Genomic DNA, 14,726 nt, shown 5'->3' with positions numbered 1-14,726 from the left:
TGACTGCACAAACGTCAGCACGAACCACACTCACAGTTTGGAGAGCACAGCACAGCTGTTCGATTGATTCAAGATTGGTCAAAGTTCAGTTCGTCTGGTATGCGTTGAGAGTTACAAACCAAACACTTTGCACCCCCGCAGAAATGTTTCGGCTTCTAGCATTGGTCTAGACCTTGAGCAAACTGTTGCGACTCGCGCTGATGTTGTGCTTCTGGCATGAACCACTCTTTGTTTGGGAGACAGAGGTTGTTAATCTCCCCACATTCCTGTCGATAACTTTGCTGCGTATTAAGCTTCTCCAACGTGGATCGCCTGAACTTCTCATCGGCGCGAAGAATGACTTGGGCAGCTTTTGAACCGCGAACAGTCGATCTGTCCTATAAGATTATGAAGTGAAATCAAGGTTGACCAATGAATGAACAAGCAGGCCTCGCCAAGAACTCATGGCATTGAACGCTTCCATGAGGCTTGCATGAACGTTTCCACCAACACCCTGCTGTGAGGCAAGAACTGCCGTTCCTGGTCATCGACGTGAGCAAACTTCATGCAAACCGGTTCACGAACAGAACACTGAAGCGATCTACCTCATAGTCCCCAGCGAGGCTGTTCACACGCCATCGCAATCCGGGGAAGTTCAACTAGACCAGAAGCAACGGAAACGGATTTTGAGGGAATTGATAGTCGGGTATATCGTTTATTGAAACTCGTTAGCCCCCACAAGGAGCGAGACACCTAGAGGATATCTTGGCACCAGTGATGTACATATCAAACGCCCATCAAGGACTTTCTTCCTTTACCTCCCTATCGTATCGTCCGCTCGAGATGAGAAAATAAAAAAGGAAATCGCTCGGATATTCATGCAGGATAGCTCAAAAGAAACACAAGAAGGCCGCAAGTGCGTTGGCGGAAAGAATGATAAGACGTTGAAAAATAAAAATGAGTGGGTATCGGCGCTACCGGAAACCTCCCTGGGCGCCACCGTTGTTGAAGTATCCCTGATTCGCGCCTCCATAACCGCCATTGTTGTAGCCTTGCTGCGCGCCGAATCCATGGTCGCTGTATCCATGCGAAGGCGGGCTCATCGGCGGGGGAGGGCTTTGTTGGCCGTCAGGTGAGCCGAGGCGAGAGTAACCTCCTTGCGATGCGCTACGGCTCGGGGCCATAGGCAGGGGACCCGAAGGCGGCATTCCAGGGCTTTGGGTACGCAAGGGAGACATGAGCTGGCCGTGGCCATTCGGGTTGTCGCTATATGATCGCATGCCAGCCGCAGCACCAACCCCAGCGGCGCCCGCGGCCATGGGCGCGGCACCCCACGCGCCCTTTTCCTGAGATGCCGGGATGCTGTATGTGTTCTCCTGGACCATGCCGTTCTTGCTGAATGCGCCAGCATTGTACTCGGTGCCTGTCGCGCCAGCAAACGAGTCAGGGTCGACGCCGCGCTTGTGGAAGCCCTCAAGTTCGAGACGCTCTTCTTCGGCTCTCTTGGCGGCAAGGCTTGCCTCGTTGGCACCACGTCTACGCTGGCGGATGAAGTACCAGAGACCAAAGGCAATCAGAGCACAGCCTACGCCGACACCTCCAGCATATACAGCCGTTTTGGCGGTTGGGCTGAGCTCGTTGAACTTTTCGCTCACAGACTTGCTAGGTTCCTCCAGAAGAGCTTCCTTGACAGTTGAGTTGCCGCTGAGATTTGAGGTTAGCATGGGCTCAGTTGTCGTGCAACAGTCCAACGAGCGCGACTTACGCAGCAATTTTGATGCTCTCCCAGGAGCCCGTCTTGTCTCCAAAAGAGTACTCCTTTCCGGAGCTGTAGTCCGTCACCTGCGCAGACTTGACATACATGGTGTACGGTCCGGCGGCGTAATCGGTGTCACCTCCAGCCCATTCTCTAGTACCCGCAGCCATGCGGGGATCTCCACCAGCCCAGATACCGAGACTGAGGCGCATGGGAGTCTGGGGATAGGCCAGGGAGTTGTTGGCGTCCTTGGGGAGAAGAGTGCGAACGTTGTTGCCGTCGACCCACCACTCGAGCTTCTCCTTGGTCCACACGCAGGTATAGTTGTGAAAGTCGTCCTGGATGCTACCCGTCACAGGGTGCTCGGCACCGTTGTGCCAGTCCTGAACACCTTTGCCGAAAAAGTTGCTCAAGGCGTCGTTCTTTATTCCAAGGAATTCCCAATCAACCTCGTCCAAGGTGTCGCTGAGCCACATCATAGAGCTCACAATACCCTTTCCCTTGGCGGCCCTCATGTGGATCTCAGTACGGCCCCAGAAGAAGTAAAACTTGGATCGAATTGTCGGAGAGTCGCCTTGCTTGCTAATCGTGAATTCAGCGCCATTATCCGAGGTGTACGTAACGGGGCCAACAGTGGTTTCCCAGGCATCAGTCGAGGGAGTAGAGTTGAAGTTGAAGTTGTAGTCCATGCCAAAAGCCGGGTCGGCAGGACAGGTCGTGTTCATCGGATTACATTTCGTCGAAACTTGAGCGACCGCAGGCTGGGCAAGCGATGCCAGCACCGCCAGTGCCGAAAGAGTGTATTGAGACAGCATTGTAAGGGAGTGTGGATGGAAAATGATCCAATTGGACTTCCGCAAGGACGAACGGTTGTCGAAATGAGCGTTTCGTGACGTTTGCGACACGTTCAGTAACGTCAGAAGTCTGCAGAACACGGCGCGCCAGCGGTGAGGTCTTCTTTATAACAAGAGAGTGACAATAGTGAGAGACGAGGAGTATGTGTTGTCTGAGACGGACGGATTCACCAGGCTCAACGTCGCAGACACAGACCGGGCTGTTGGAACAGAGGGAGAGAAAGTAACCTCTGGTGGAATGTCGAAAGGAATGGCGATGGTGGGGTTCAAAATCCAAGAATTCAAAAGCTGGGAATGAGTGTGGATATGGGTGTTGGTGTTCGCTATTCAGATGGGGGCAAATGGCACGCATGGGAAGAAGCCGAAAGCACAGACTCGGGAATTGAGTTAGGGACTCAATCAAACGGAGAGCAATGATAGGAGGCAACCTCATCTCAACGTGGGCAAAGCGGAGAGACAGATGCAAGACAAGCCAGGGGATGCCGGGCGCGTGGCAAGCAGCATGTTGATTAAAGGGGGTGCCAATGTCTCTTTCTCCTCTTTGGGTTCTTGGAGTCGCATCTGCAACGGGCAGCGTTTCCGCACCAGCGCCAACCAGGATTAGCGTTACAACTATCGGTCGAACCAGAGGCGAGCAGCATTCTAGGGCCCGGTTCGTTGTGGCACCGGTAGAGCAAGGTTATCAGAAAGGAAATTGTTCGACATTCGCCAAACGGTCAAGCGACCGACTGGGAAACTCTCAAGATTATCCCGAGATTGTTGGTGGGCCTGCCGGAGGAGAAATGGCACCTTGGGCCGGGGGAAACGGCTGTGGAGATGTGGTGAACAGCGTCATGGGCGGTTGGAAAAGCGATCAAGTATGAGGTATTGCGAAGAAACTGCGGTCCGCGTTTGCGTGCGCTTCCGGGCACTCTCTTGAGTCGTGATCCTGAAGCAAGCGGTTGCGCGCATCGAAGGCCTGTTGGTAGTTCAATCGTCATTATATGGATGGCCATGTGAATACCCATCTTAGGTGATACCAAAGAGGGCCCGCTTTAGGAGTCGGCGATCACACCGCCGTCACGTAAATCTTAAGGCACCTGCCCAAGCTGGAAGCATGAAACAGCATCTGCCAAGCAGCCGGGTACGGCTTGCAGTGGTGTTGTGTGATTTCAAGCCGCATCTGAACAGATAGTTGCGACTGCAACTGGCAAATGCGCGTTGGAAAGGCGTTAGGTTCCCGATACCCACGACTTTGTCGTCAATTCGGTATCCGCGCGGTGAGTGATAGGACTTCCCCAGCTTTCGAGCATCGTTCTCCAAAAATACGACCGAGTTTTGTTGTTGCTAGCATCTTGCCTGTTGATCAATGACAAGAATTGTCGCCCTACACAAGCCAGCTCGCGGGCCAGTCTCGAGACTGCAACGGCGGGTTACTAATGCTTAATTTCAAGAGAGACGCCTGGCCAGATCTGCTGCAGCTGTGATCCGAAGTGATGATGGTTGTAGAGCGATGGAACACTCATGAGGAGCATAGCCAGGCGTCTAGTGACGACTCAAGATGAGCGAGAGAAGCGCGGTTGAGGAGTAATCGAGGCGGGATTGGCGTCGTGAGCTGTGGTATCGTCGATTTGGATCTACAGGCTTGAGATCTGGGCTGAGCGACTCGGTCGCTGTGGGTCACTAATGGTAAAGATTTTCATCCGCAAATGAGCAATCGTAGTGTCTTGTTGTTGCTGCGACCCGTTTGGTGGGAAACACTGTAATAGCGTTCGTCGATGTGCTGAGTTGATTGCGAAACTTCAATCATGGAAGCGTCGAAGGTTTGCGGAAAATGAGTGAGACAAGGAGCATGAGGACAAAGTAAGGTGAGTGAGTAAGGTGGGAAATAAGGTGAACAAAGTGAGATGAGTAAGGCTGCGTGGCTGCTAAGGCAAAGGCAATTCATCGGGTATTCGGCGCATGGCGGGCCCAAGCGTCCGGGTCAGGGCCGGTCGAGAGACCCACATCCTTAAATGACAAAGCAACCGCTAAAACACAAGATTTTCCGCCTTGTTCGGTTACCGCGTGATACAGTGATATATGTACGGCTTGGCTAGACCGATATCGCTCGTCAACCTAAGTCAAGCCACAACGAGACATTTTCTGAATCACACTATCACTCGATGTCCTCACTCGCGTCAAGAAGCTGCAGTAACGAGACTCTAGCTCATCAATGATCCAAGACTCTGGAGGTTGACTTAAAGACATGCTCTTTCTTAGTATGCACAATGCCAACACCAATTTCGGCAATCTATCCGTGCAAAAACCCACATCGTCCCCGAACTTCACCAAACAAACGTGACTTTCGGCGGCCCAGTCCGTTCCCGATTACGCGGCGGTGGATTCCCTCAAGAATGGACGCTTACCCGAGACGTAATAGTGGTGCAAACCGCCCTGCAACGACATGCTTAGATGCGATAACGCAATCCCAACCCCAGACAAGGTCTGCGGGATGAGCCCATGAAAATTTCAGCTGTTGTTTGTTCAAATACTGGGCCGACTCCTGGCTTCTGACTGAGTCATCTCCCTGTCTAACCTCGAATTCACCCTTCACTCAACGTTCGCAAAGCCATCAAAGCAGCCGACATGAGCGCGCAAAGTGATCTGCAAGTCGCAGACTCGTCCGACACCGATGCCGGAAATGAACAACCAAGGAACGAAGCTCAGCGGCGCAGCTTCGGTGACTGGCTCCGTGATGATGTCAACATCCGCTATACCGATATCCCAGTCCTCGCTTGCTGTCTGGTGTCCGGCTTGTGCGACAGTGTAGCAGTGAACGCAGCTGGTGTCTTCGTCAGTATGCAAACAGGTAAGATCCTAGCTATCAGGCAGGGGAAGCGACATGTGATACTGACCTGTTTAAAGGAAACACCATCTTCATGGCTCTTGGCGCCTCGAAGCTTCCGGCTGGCGAGCCACTCCTCTGGCTCAAGTCCCTCAGCTCCATCGCCGCGTTCTGGCTTGGGTGCTTCTTCTTCTCCAAGTCGAGACACATCCATCCCAAGCGCAGAAGCACTCTCGCCCTGTCGTTCCTTCTTCAGTCGGCTCTCGTCTTCCTTGCCGCCGCCTTTGCTCAGACACGTCTCATCGCCGACTTTGGAAAAGCCTCGGTGCAAGGCTCCGACTCGAATCACGAATTCAAGACCTCTGAAAACCCTCTTGTGATGGTCCCCCTTGCGCTTCTGGCCTTCCAGTTTGGCGGACAGATTGTGACGAGCAGGATTTTAGGATACAACGAAGTTCCTACCAACGTCCTGACCAGCGTCTACTGCGATCTCCTCTCCGACCCCAAGCTCTTTGCACCCCTAAAGGAGAACCCCAAGAGGAACAGGAGGTTCTTGGCCGTCGTTTTGCTTGTTCTTGGAGGTATTATTGGTGGCTGGCTGCAGAGAAGTCGGGCTGGCATGCCTGGAGCTCTTTGGATCTCTGGAGGAGTCAAGTTCATTATTGCCGTCGCCTGGATGGGCTGGGCCAGCAATGAGCCGGCTGAGAGCAAGCTGGAGAAGGGCGTTAAGTCATAATTTAGATACCCGTCTAAGCCATAGGCTGTCAGCAGAATAGATCCCTCCCTCGTGCAAAGTCTCATTGTAGAATGCGAGCGTTTCTGGTGGGATATATGATGGTAAGTCTCGTGTTTTTGCGTGTCCCTCAACGGCTAGCCCGACCATTCAACTGAGAGTAGTCAGTGTAGTTGTTGACTCGTACACATCCGTCTCCAGGGAAACTCTCGGGCTCACTGACTGCCACTCCAAGACTGATTTACGTACATATGTGCACTACTAAAGGTTACGGTTGTTCTAGTGCCGCTCCTGTTTGATATATGCATACAATACGTGACAGCTGTGAACCTTGACCGAAGTATCACATAACAGCTTTCTCCTAGTCAAATTGGTACTTCGCGTTAGCGAACGAGCTGTTACGCGCCATGTCAGGTTGTAGGGTCTTTTCATCCAACTTGGCAAGATTGATGGGCTTGAGGTCACCATCTAACATTACCAGAGGCAGAGACAAAACTAGATAAGGTTGCTGTCTACTGATGGGCAAACCTTTGCCACAGACAGTAGCAGCATCTCGTCAAGGTGTTGTGTAGGACGGCTGGCTATGCAAGTCGTCTCAACGTATGTCATACTCCGCTGAGACGATTTGATCTATTAATATCGCTTCGAATCTGCCGATACCAAATCTTTGATATGTAAGGTAGACCAAGCCACCCGCTATAGGCTCTCGACCGTTGTCTTCGGCACACTCTGGTGCGCCAAACACGGTGTCTTCAATGATACTCTAGTGCATGAACAGTCAATCAGACAGCAAGGAACTCTCAACTTGTCCTTGTTTAAACGAAGACTTCCCCACAAGCCATCCCTAATCAAGCCTCATAGGATAGCTTCCACGGCTGACATGCTGCATCGTCCGCTCTGCGCCTGGGTCCAACCAAGAATGGCCCACCCCAGACGTAACCCACATGCCCGGATTCAAGATTCGCGAGAACCACGATCAAGTCTTTTGACCATCTTTCAGGATCGCTTGGATGCCAGCGCAGGATCCCTACCTACTATTTATTGCTAAACAGTTGTGCTTCTCGGTTTCAGAGTGAAGATTCGCGATAACAGCCATTGGTAAATCATAGCGCTGTAGGGCAAGCCACAACGTCACGGTCATCCGTAGCAACCATCCATAGTGTCTTGCACCGTTGGGACCGCAACCGAGTCTCGGTCTGTGAACGAGCGCCAGCTCATCGAAACTAATGGGCACACGACCGTCACACACGCCGTTAGCCGAATTCTGGTGCTTCCGCCATCCCTCACCAAGAATGACCCCTTGCATCGCAGCACAGCCTCCTTGGCGTCTAGAGGCTAGATTAAACGCGCCGTCCTACTAAAGATATGAGATGTCATAATCGAGATTGTCCTCCCTTGTCGACTTTGCATCACTCTATTCATTACCAAACAGATCAGGGCCTCGGGGAACGGAAGGGCAAGACATTTCTGAACAAGACCCTGCGTGACCTGAACGAAAGAATCTAGGGGTCCTTCCACAAGAGGCTAGCCCGTCGTCATCATCAGCCTCTCATTGGTTGACTGGCCACACCTCGACCCCTGCACTGCAGCCTTCCCTTGCCAGCTTTTGACGTCACCGAGGACGGTGGTCTTGGAGCGCAGATCACCGACAAACAGGTTTGGAGTCGCACGGCACCCAACCACCAAACCCGCCAAATGGCGTCTCAATCGGATCTAACAGCTAGTTGTCCTTCGAGGAACAGGAATGAGTGACGGACGGAGGGCATCCAAATGACCATCTTGGCATCATTGTGCAGCATCAACCATGCCAGCCTGCCAACAATGTCTGCAGCCAGGGTCTCGGCACGGGCGTCCGCCCAAACGACGTACCTTGCGGAGAGCTGTAACAGCAGTAGGAGAGCCATAATGTCATGAATGAGGATGAGGAAGAGGGAGGATCAGGGGAAAGGTTATGAGAAAGGAGGAGAGATAGATATAACCTCCATGCTCCTCCCGCCCAGAGTCTTGTGTTCCGTCTTATCCAGCATCCTAAGCCTTCATAAACAGAAGCACCCACACCACCAACCACACTCTACAACCTTGTAGGCGAAAACAAGCCTTTCGCCAAATCATCCTAGCAAATTATATTCCTTCCATCACAAAACCTCTATATTCTCAAAATGCCATTCTTCGGAGGCGGCCGTCGCGAACCCTCTCCCGAACCAGTTCGGGAGCTGACCCCACCACCCTCAGAGCCCCGCCGCACCGGCTTCTTTGGCTCTCGCCGGGACCCTTCCCCGGAGCCAGTCCACCACCAACCCGTTGCCGAGCCCGCGCCCCGCAAGCACGGCCTCTTCGGCTCCTCTCGCCGTGACCCCTCCCCCACGCCGACAGCTCGCACATCCCGCACCTCCGCGACCTCCCACTCCTCTTTGTCGTCAACTACCTACCACACCTCCCCTGATGGCCACCACACCGGCGGAGGCGGCCTCTTCCGCCGCTCCACCGACGCGTCGTCCGGTCGCCGGGGCGGTCTCCTGCACAAGTTTGGCGGCGGAGGCGTAGAAATGGACCCCAGCATCGTCCAGGCTCGTGAGCGCGTCATGGGCGCCGAGGCGGCTGAGAAGGAGGCTGACCGCGCGCTCATGGCTGCGCGGGAGAGCGTTGCTGCTGCGAGGGCTGATGTGCGAAGGCTTGAGGAGGAGGCCAAGGAGGAGGCCAGACGGGCCAAGATCAAGCAGTACCATGCCCGCGAGGTTTCCAAGCGTGGCAAGGCTTTGGGGCGTCACGGAGACTAAAGTCACGAACGTGAGTGGTGCGGTTGAGAGAAACTCAGCAGTATTTCTTTTGTATTTATGAGTTCATGATCTGTATCATGGCGAACGTCGAACAATACGGAGTTGGGAGAGCGGAACAAAAGATTTCACACTATATATTACTACTATAACACGCATGAGCGACGATTCGGAAACGCAAACATTACCTATATAGCAAGTCGAGAAATGAACTATTTGACGAACACAAGATCGAGCCAATGTTTGTGACGCAAGGTAATCGATGCCGCAATTTTCATGAAAGCGTGCTCGAGGTCCTACAGAGAGCTTCGTCAAATTAGAAAGACAAAACTTGGCCGACAGGAAAAGGTCTGAGGCATGTCTGACAGTACTGACAAGCTGACAAGACCCCTCCATGATCTGCCCGCCGTTCTCCAGTTCTCCAGTCCGACTGCAACCGGAGAATCTACTCAGCTCCGAAAGAGTCAGCACGGATCGGGGGTGTTCCTGGAACACCCCCTCGCAAATTCTCAGCCTTGACACCCGGTCGACACCACTCATTCCTCCCCTCATCCTCTGGCTCTAACCGGAGCGGACACGAGAATCTGCAGCGTCAGATTCCTTGGCCCTAGCGATTAGGTTCTCGGAAGTTTCTTACTCAAGGCGACGATCCGTGACGCGACGCTTTCTAATAGATTGACCGCAGCTCCGAGTCCGGTTCATTGCAAGCAAGGTGGTGGCGGTGGTGGTTGAGGGGTTTACTGATTTCAAAGACGTTGAGCATAGTGACAGAGTTCATTAGGGGTCATCTATCTAGTGACAACTTTTCTCGCTTGCTTGAGAATAGGCTAATGGAAAAAAAGACCAGAACCCAATTGACTGCTGCTGTTGAGCTTTCATCCGAGATTTCTAGTACCCTGATCCAATACCTCATGCCATCCACCTGCCACCTGCCGAGCACGCCGTTCCTCCGGCCGTGCTGTCCTTCTGCGGATGCGCTGAAGACCGAAAGCGACAAAGGGAATGAAACCTGATCCTCCAACCCTGTATGTGCATTGTGAAGTGAAACGGGTATTTACATTTTTGGCTCAAAAGTGGTCAGTGCCCAAAGGTATCAAGAATTCATGTCGGCGACACAATCCGTAGATAGCCGCCGAAGTGAAAGGGAAAAAGGTCGCGTCTGCCCAAGGAGCTGGGCGGGCTGTAATAAAAGACATAGGTTAAAGGCCGAGATGCAAGTCGAGGTTGGAAGGTCCAATCCGTAGGAACGCCGACGCCTTCCAAGTGCCAAACACTGAAAAAATGGAATTCGAATCCGTCCGAAACAACGGCCGCTCGTTTGATCGTGGTCGTAAGAAGATGAAGAACGATCATGGCAAGAAATGGATGCACCACCGTGATGTTTCTCACATAATGACGCACTGAGACTCTTCACGATCCTTCTTGACACTGAGGGCGACGCGAGCGGCCTCGGTGAAGGCCTCGTTGACACCGCGGTTGCGCATGGCAGAGCACTCGAGGTAGCGGAGGGCATTGATGCGGCGAGCGACCTCCAAGCCCTGCTCGTAAGAGATCATGGGACGCTTCTCTCGCTGCTGGCCCTCGGCGGCCTCCTCCTCCTCATTATCGGCCTCGCGGAGATCGCACTTGAGGGCGACGAGAACCAACTTCACGCCGGGACAGTTGTCGGCGATCTCTCCAACCCACTTGCTCTCGACGTTCTCGAGGGAGTCCTTGCTGTCGACGCTGTAGCAGAGCATGATGAGGTCGGTATCGTCTGCGCCTAATTAGCAAGCGACTTCTTAATTCACCCAATATTAGAATCCCGTACCGTAAGACAAGCTGCGGAGGCGGTCGAACTCTTCCTGGCCAGCGGTATCCCAGAGGGAAAGCTCGATGTGGACACTGTCGACGAAGATGTCTAGCAATCTCAGGTCAGTTTTCAAATCGCAGAGGGAGGATCGCGACAGAGGCATCTTGCGACTTGGCGCCTTTCGCTGGGAATCGAGGTATCGTACCATGGACGTAGTTCTCGAATACAGTGGGCTCGTAGACGGTCGGGAAGTAGCTGGGTCAAGTCAGCAAGAGATGCGCAATTGGAAACCCGGAAAAGGCCGGGCCCTAAGGCTTAAGGGTTGAAGGAGATAGTATTGGAATTACCCTCTGGTAAAGACGTTCAACAACGATGTCTTGCCGCACGCGCCATCGCCACTGCAGGTCGCAAGTCAATTAGCCAAGAACTCCCAATCGCAGCCACCAAGGAGGCAACACAAAGAGAAGGTCGAGGAGGTCTCACAGGAGGACCAGCTTGCGCTGGACGGTCTTGTTACCACCGCACAAAGGCATACTGGGTGATCTGAAGGAGGTGGATTCGGTCGGGTTGTAGAAAGTCGGTTAGGGAGGGTTGATCGAGGTGAGGCGAGTCGGTGCGGTGCTGTACGAGATCGGTTTGCTTGGTTGTTTGTGGAAAGCAGAAAAGGATGCAGTCGGCCAGTAGTAGGAATCTGGGGGGAGAGTTCGTGGTTCGTCGGTCGATCAGCAAGGGGAAGGTACCAGAGATGGTTCTGGGTTGTTGTTTGGAGGTGGGTTGGCACGGCTGGTTGGTGCGCGAGGTGGTGGTGAAAGGGAATGGACAAAGAAAGGCCGATGGACTTTGGGGTAAATGCCACTGGAAGTGGAAGGGAGGTAAATTGATGGTAACGCAGGAAGGAAGGCACGGTACGGTGCGGTCCAGGTGCAGGTGCAGGAATAATGGAAGGGAATGGTGGGGAACAAAAAGAGCAAGGAAGGTCCAAGGCCCAGTGCTCTTTCCGTAGATGCAGTGCAACAGTGCCTCTTTTCGCTGGAGAGGAAAGTGCCAAGCAAAGCGGAGTGGCTTGGGGGATGGCTGTGACTGTGATGTGAGGCAGAGGAAAGGCAGGCGCAGAGCAGGCAGATGAGAAGAAACAGATGGGAGAAAGAGGCAGGCACTGGAGACCAAAACGAGGTAAAAGGTGCAAGTGTGAATTTGGGGTGAGCAAAAGATGCAGGAGCGGGAAATTGAAATTGGGTTGGAAGAAGGTGCGCTGCTCAATTGGCTGAGATCATTTCAGAGGGCCACTCAATGGAGTAGAAAAGAGCAATAGCGGACAGGGTCAGGCACCTCTTGCCGGGGTGAGCCTAGGAGGAAAGGAGACGGAGGAACACAACACTCATTGCCTTTTTGGCGCTGGGCTGGAAATGGACTTTTGGGGACCTGAGGAAGGAAGCCACCCAGCTGGATAAGGTAGAGTCAGGCAGGAGCCACTGGGACTTTGAAGATGGGCACCTTCCCAAGCTGTTACCTAAGAAACCTTTTGCTCTGTGTGGGAAAAACATTGATATACTATCATCATCATCATCTTCTTCTTCTTCTTCCATGGCGATACACTTCAGCACCAGACCAGAGCAGAAAAGGGGACCAGCGCAGGGAGGCTGCGTGATTGCGTACTCCGTCACTCGTCGTCACTCAGTACACTTGGACGAATCCACAAGGACCGGAATGGGGAACCTCATGAATGTCACTGACTGAGCGCCTCCACCGAGCTACGGAGGCCCCTCTACCAAAGAATGCCCTGAGCCCACATACGGACACTCTACGGATACCTACCTGTCCAACTTGACACGCTTGCTCCGTTATCGACCAGGAGACCAATCACTTGGGCTGCGACTCCAGTTTGCAGCGTACGGATATCTACTTCTGCCTCCGAAAGTGTACGAAGACGCTAAAATATCCGTAGATGCGAACTGGGAAGAAACAACTTGAACGAGTGGAGACTTCCCCGCCACACAATTGCGCGCATCTGCACCCACTATCGAGCTGCAGACATGTCACGACAGGGGAATCAGATTGAACTGCGCGAGAAAAGAAAAGAAAATCCCTCCCAAAAAGCCATGAGTTGCCCTTCGTCCCGAACGTACCCGCAACCTCCAACAAAGTCATGAAATATCCCTCTCACAAATCACCAGGATGGACGCCATGAAGATGAAGAGGCTCGGGGCATGGGCCAGTGCGCGTCCAATGTGAGCTGAGCTGAGGCCGACTATGAGGTCTCGCCAAAACGGCATCATTGATCCAATGCTTTTCCAGCTTAGCCTTTTGGCTTTTCTATCCCCCCCCCCCCCCCTGCCACAACATGGCCGAGTGGCGCTTGAGGGCCCCCGGAGCCCCTCAACTCGTGTCCCGTCAAGGCCGTTCTTGGTAAGACAGCTGAGCTGAATGGGGCAGACAAGGTCAACGAGGGGCACCAGATACTCACGTATAGGAAGGCATCGAGGGCTAGGTATCTGGTACAAGAGAGTGTTCGGTACTGGACGCCAGAAACCTCCGCCAGAACTCGGTTGCGCTGTAAGCCAAGTCCACCTTATCTTCCGCTCTTTCGCCCGGCTGCGGCACCTTTCGAGAACGCCAGTCATACACGATTCATCGTCAAATCCCCCGACCTCTAGCCACACAAACCTTGTACCTCCGTCTCACTCACAGACGAATATGCAGCTCCAATGTAAGCTGAAGCCATCACGATATACTGGCCAAAACTTGAAGTGAGAATACGCAATCCTCTGGTTTCACCTCATAAATCTCGCCGCTCAACCTCTACTTGTCGTGGGCTGTACGACTCGCTGCGCCGCTCACTAATCCCACCCATCGTCATTCGATAGTCCACACTGCAACGAACCAAGGAAGGAAATCCGATATCCACCTCTGTCAAAACAAACGCTCTCCACTACTCAAACAAAAAAAAAACTCCATCGCTAGCCAAGGAAGCACCGCGCCTTGTGGCAGACTCATCCCAGCGACACTCCCGCCGCAAAGCGCCGGAGCTCGACTCGCTGGAAGCCCCGAGAGCGGCGCCTGTTTTTCGGATCGAGAGACATGGGCGAATCCACCACACCATCCACCCTAAAGGCAAAAGGCCCGGGCCCGTGGTTACTCCGTGCGAAGTGAAGGTCTTTTGGTCCTAGGTATTCGGTTCGATTGTTCTCGTTATTTCCTTAAGGTACCTTATTCAGCAGCGCTGCGAGAACCCTCAGTTGACTGCAGTGTCTGAAGGCATTCCGGGATCATATTCTGCCCCTCTTTGCAGCTCATCAACACCCCTCATTACCCCTCATCACTCCATGACCTTCCCCATCAGTGAGGCAAAGGCAGCTGGCATCGTCAGCCTCACTGACAACGCAACTCTTGCGCAACGGAACAGTGAGGCACAGTCAAGAATCGTGACGCATCATCACCCCTTCGCCAAGCACCCGTTCGCCGCTCCATTGTGCTTCGGATCCTCAACCCCTCTTGTTGCGCCCGACGACGCCTCCCGCACCCAGTCCGAGTGCCGTTCCCCCGGATACCCCATTGTCAGTGCTCACTCGCTGTTTCTCACAAGGTCTTATGTAAGATTGCGTGCCACCGTATCGTGAAGTATTCGATTATTGTTCAATTTTTCTACTTGTTCGTTACACGGCAACGTTCGTCACCGTGTCTTGGGTATCCATTACAGCGTTCCATCACCGTGTGTGCAGCCTGCAACATGCCTCGCATTCTAGAATCCATCCATGACGTGCAGTCGGCGGCACTAAAGCTTTCAACCCTTTCTTGCGCCGAATCCATGGACACGCTTAAGCACGTCCTCCCTCCCTTCCGTCTTCCGGCAGCGTCCCATCCCGACTTCGCTCCCGCCGGGCCCGACCATGCATAGGCGATCGATGGCTACTGCGACCCAGCTCCGTTCTGTCGGCTCGCACGGCGCCCGCTCTTTGGCGCTCGACCTTTGCCCCGCGAATCCTCAACCTCCGCTTCAGGTTTGCCCCGCAAGCTGGTAGTTTGTGTGGTATT

The 14,726-nt window shown here is 53.5% G+C and overlaps 7 protein-coding genes across 7 annotated transcripts; 5 read left to right on the top strand and 2 right to left on the bottom strand.

Moving 5' to 3' along the window:
* Nucleotides 1–953: 953 nt before the first annotated feature.
* CLUP02_09399 (glycosyl hydrolase family 16) lies at nt 954–2,550 on the bottom strand (the record flags this gene model as incomplete). Its single annotated transcript, XM_049288377.1, has 2 exons — nt 954–1,683; nt 1,745–2,550. 2 exons carry the CDS (start codon nt 2,548–2,550, stop codon nt 954–956), a joined length of 1,536 nt encoding a protein of 511 aa, XP_049145521.1.
* A 563-nt stretch (nt 2,551–3,113) lies between these two features.
* Nucleotides 3,114–3,452, top strand: CLUP02_09398 (uncharacterized protein; the record flags this gene model as incomplete). The annotated part of the gene is made up of 1 exon (XM_049288376.1): nt 3,114–3,452. The coding sequence occupies one exon, from the start codon at nt 3,114–3,116 to the stop codon at nt 3,450–3,452; it is 339 nt and encodes a 112-aa protein (XP_049145520.1).
* A 1,744-nt stretch (nt 3,453–5,196) lies between these two features.
* Nucleotides 5,197–6,131, top strand: CLUP02_09397 (uncharacterized protein; the record flags this gene model as incomplete). The annotated part of the gene is made up of 2 exons (XM_049288375.1): nt 5,197–5,419; nt 5,476–6,131. 2 exons carry the CDS (start codon nt 5,197–5,199, stop codon nt 6,129–6,131), a joined length of 879 nt encoding a protein of 292 aa, XP_049145519.1.
* A 2,156-nt stretch (nt 6,132–8,287) lies between these two features.
* Nucleotides 8,288–8,905, top strand: CLUP02_09396 (uncharacterized protein; the record flags this gene model as incomplete). The annotated part of the gene is made up of 1 exon (XM_049288374.1): nt 8,288–8,905. The coding sequence occupies one exon, from the start codon at nt 8,288–8,290 to the stop codon at nt 8,903–8,905; it is 618 nt and encodes a 205-aa protein (XP_049145518.1).
* A 1,382-nt stretch (nt 8,906–10,287) lies between these two features.
* CLUP02_09395 (GTP-binding protein RHO3) lies at nt 10,288–11,227 on the bottom strand (the record flags this gene model as incomplete). Its single annotated transcript, XM_049288373.1, has 5 exons — nt 10,288–10,658; nt 10,713–10,802; nt 10,900–10,949; nt 11,042–11,092; nt 11,178–11,227. 5 exons carry the CDS (start codon nt 11,225–11,227, stop codon nt 10,288–10,290), a joined length of 612 nt encoding a protein of 203 aa, XP_049145517.1.
* Nucleotides 11,228–13,035: 1,808 nt separating this feature from the next.
* Nucleotides 13,036–13,558, top strand: CLUP02_09394 (uncharacterized protein; the record flags this gene model as incomplete). The annotated part of the gene is made up of 3 exons (XM_049288372.1): nt 13,036–13,100; nt 13,160–13,401; nt 13,443–13,558. 3 exons carry the CDS (start codon nt 13,036–13,038, stop codon nt 13,556–13,558), a joined length of 423 nt encoding a protein of 140 aa, XP_049145516.1.
* A 459-nt stretch (nt 13,559–14,017) lies between these two features.
* CLUP02_09393 (uncharacterized protein) lies at nt 14,018–14,713 on the top strand (the record flags this gene model as incomplete). Its single annotated transcript, XM_049288371.1, has 2 exons — nt 14,018–14,277; nt 14,515–14,713. 2 exons carry the CDS (start codon nt 14,018–14,020, stop codon nt 14,711–14,713), a joined length of 459 nt encoding a protein of 152 aa, XP_049145515.1.
* Nucleotides 14,714–14,726: the final 13 nt, after the last annotated feature.

The sequence above is a fragment of the Colletotrichum lupini genome, chromosome 4 (genome assembly GCF_023278565.1).
Source record: "Colletotrichum lupini chromosome 4, complete sequence".
Classification (NCBI taxonomy): domain Eukaryota; kingdom Fungi; phylum Ascomycota; class Sordariomycetes; order Glomerellales; family Glomerellaceae; genus Colletotrichum; species Colletotrichum lupini.
The sequence above is the reverse complement of the archived record's forward strand: the minus strand, read 5'-3'. Positions and strand labels throughout refer to the sequence as shown.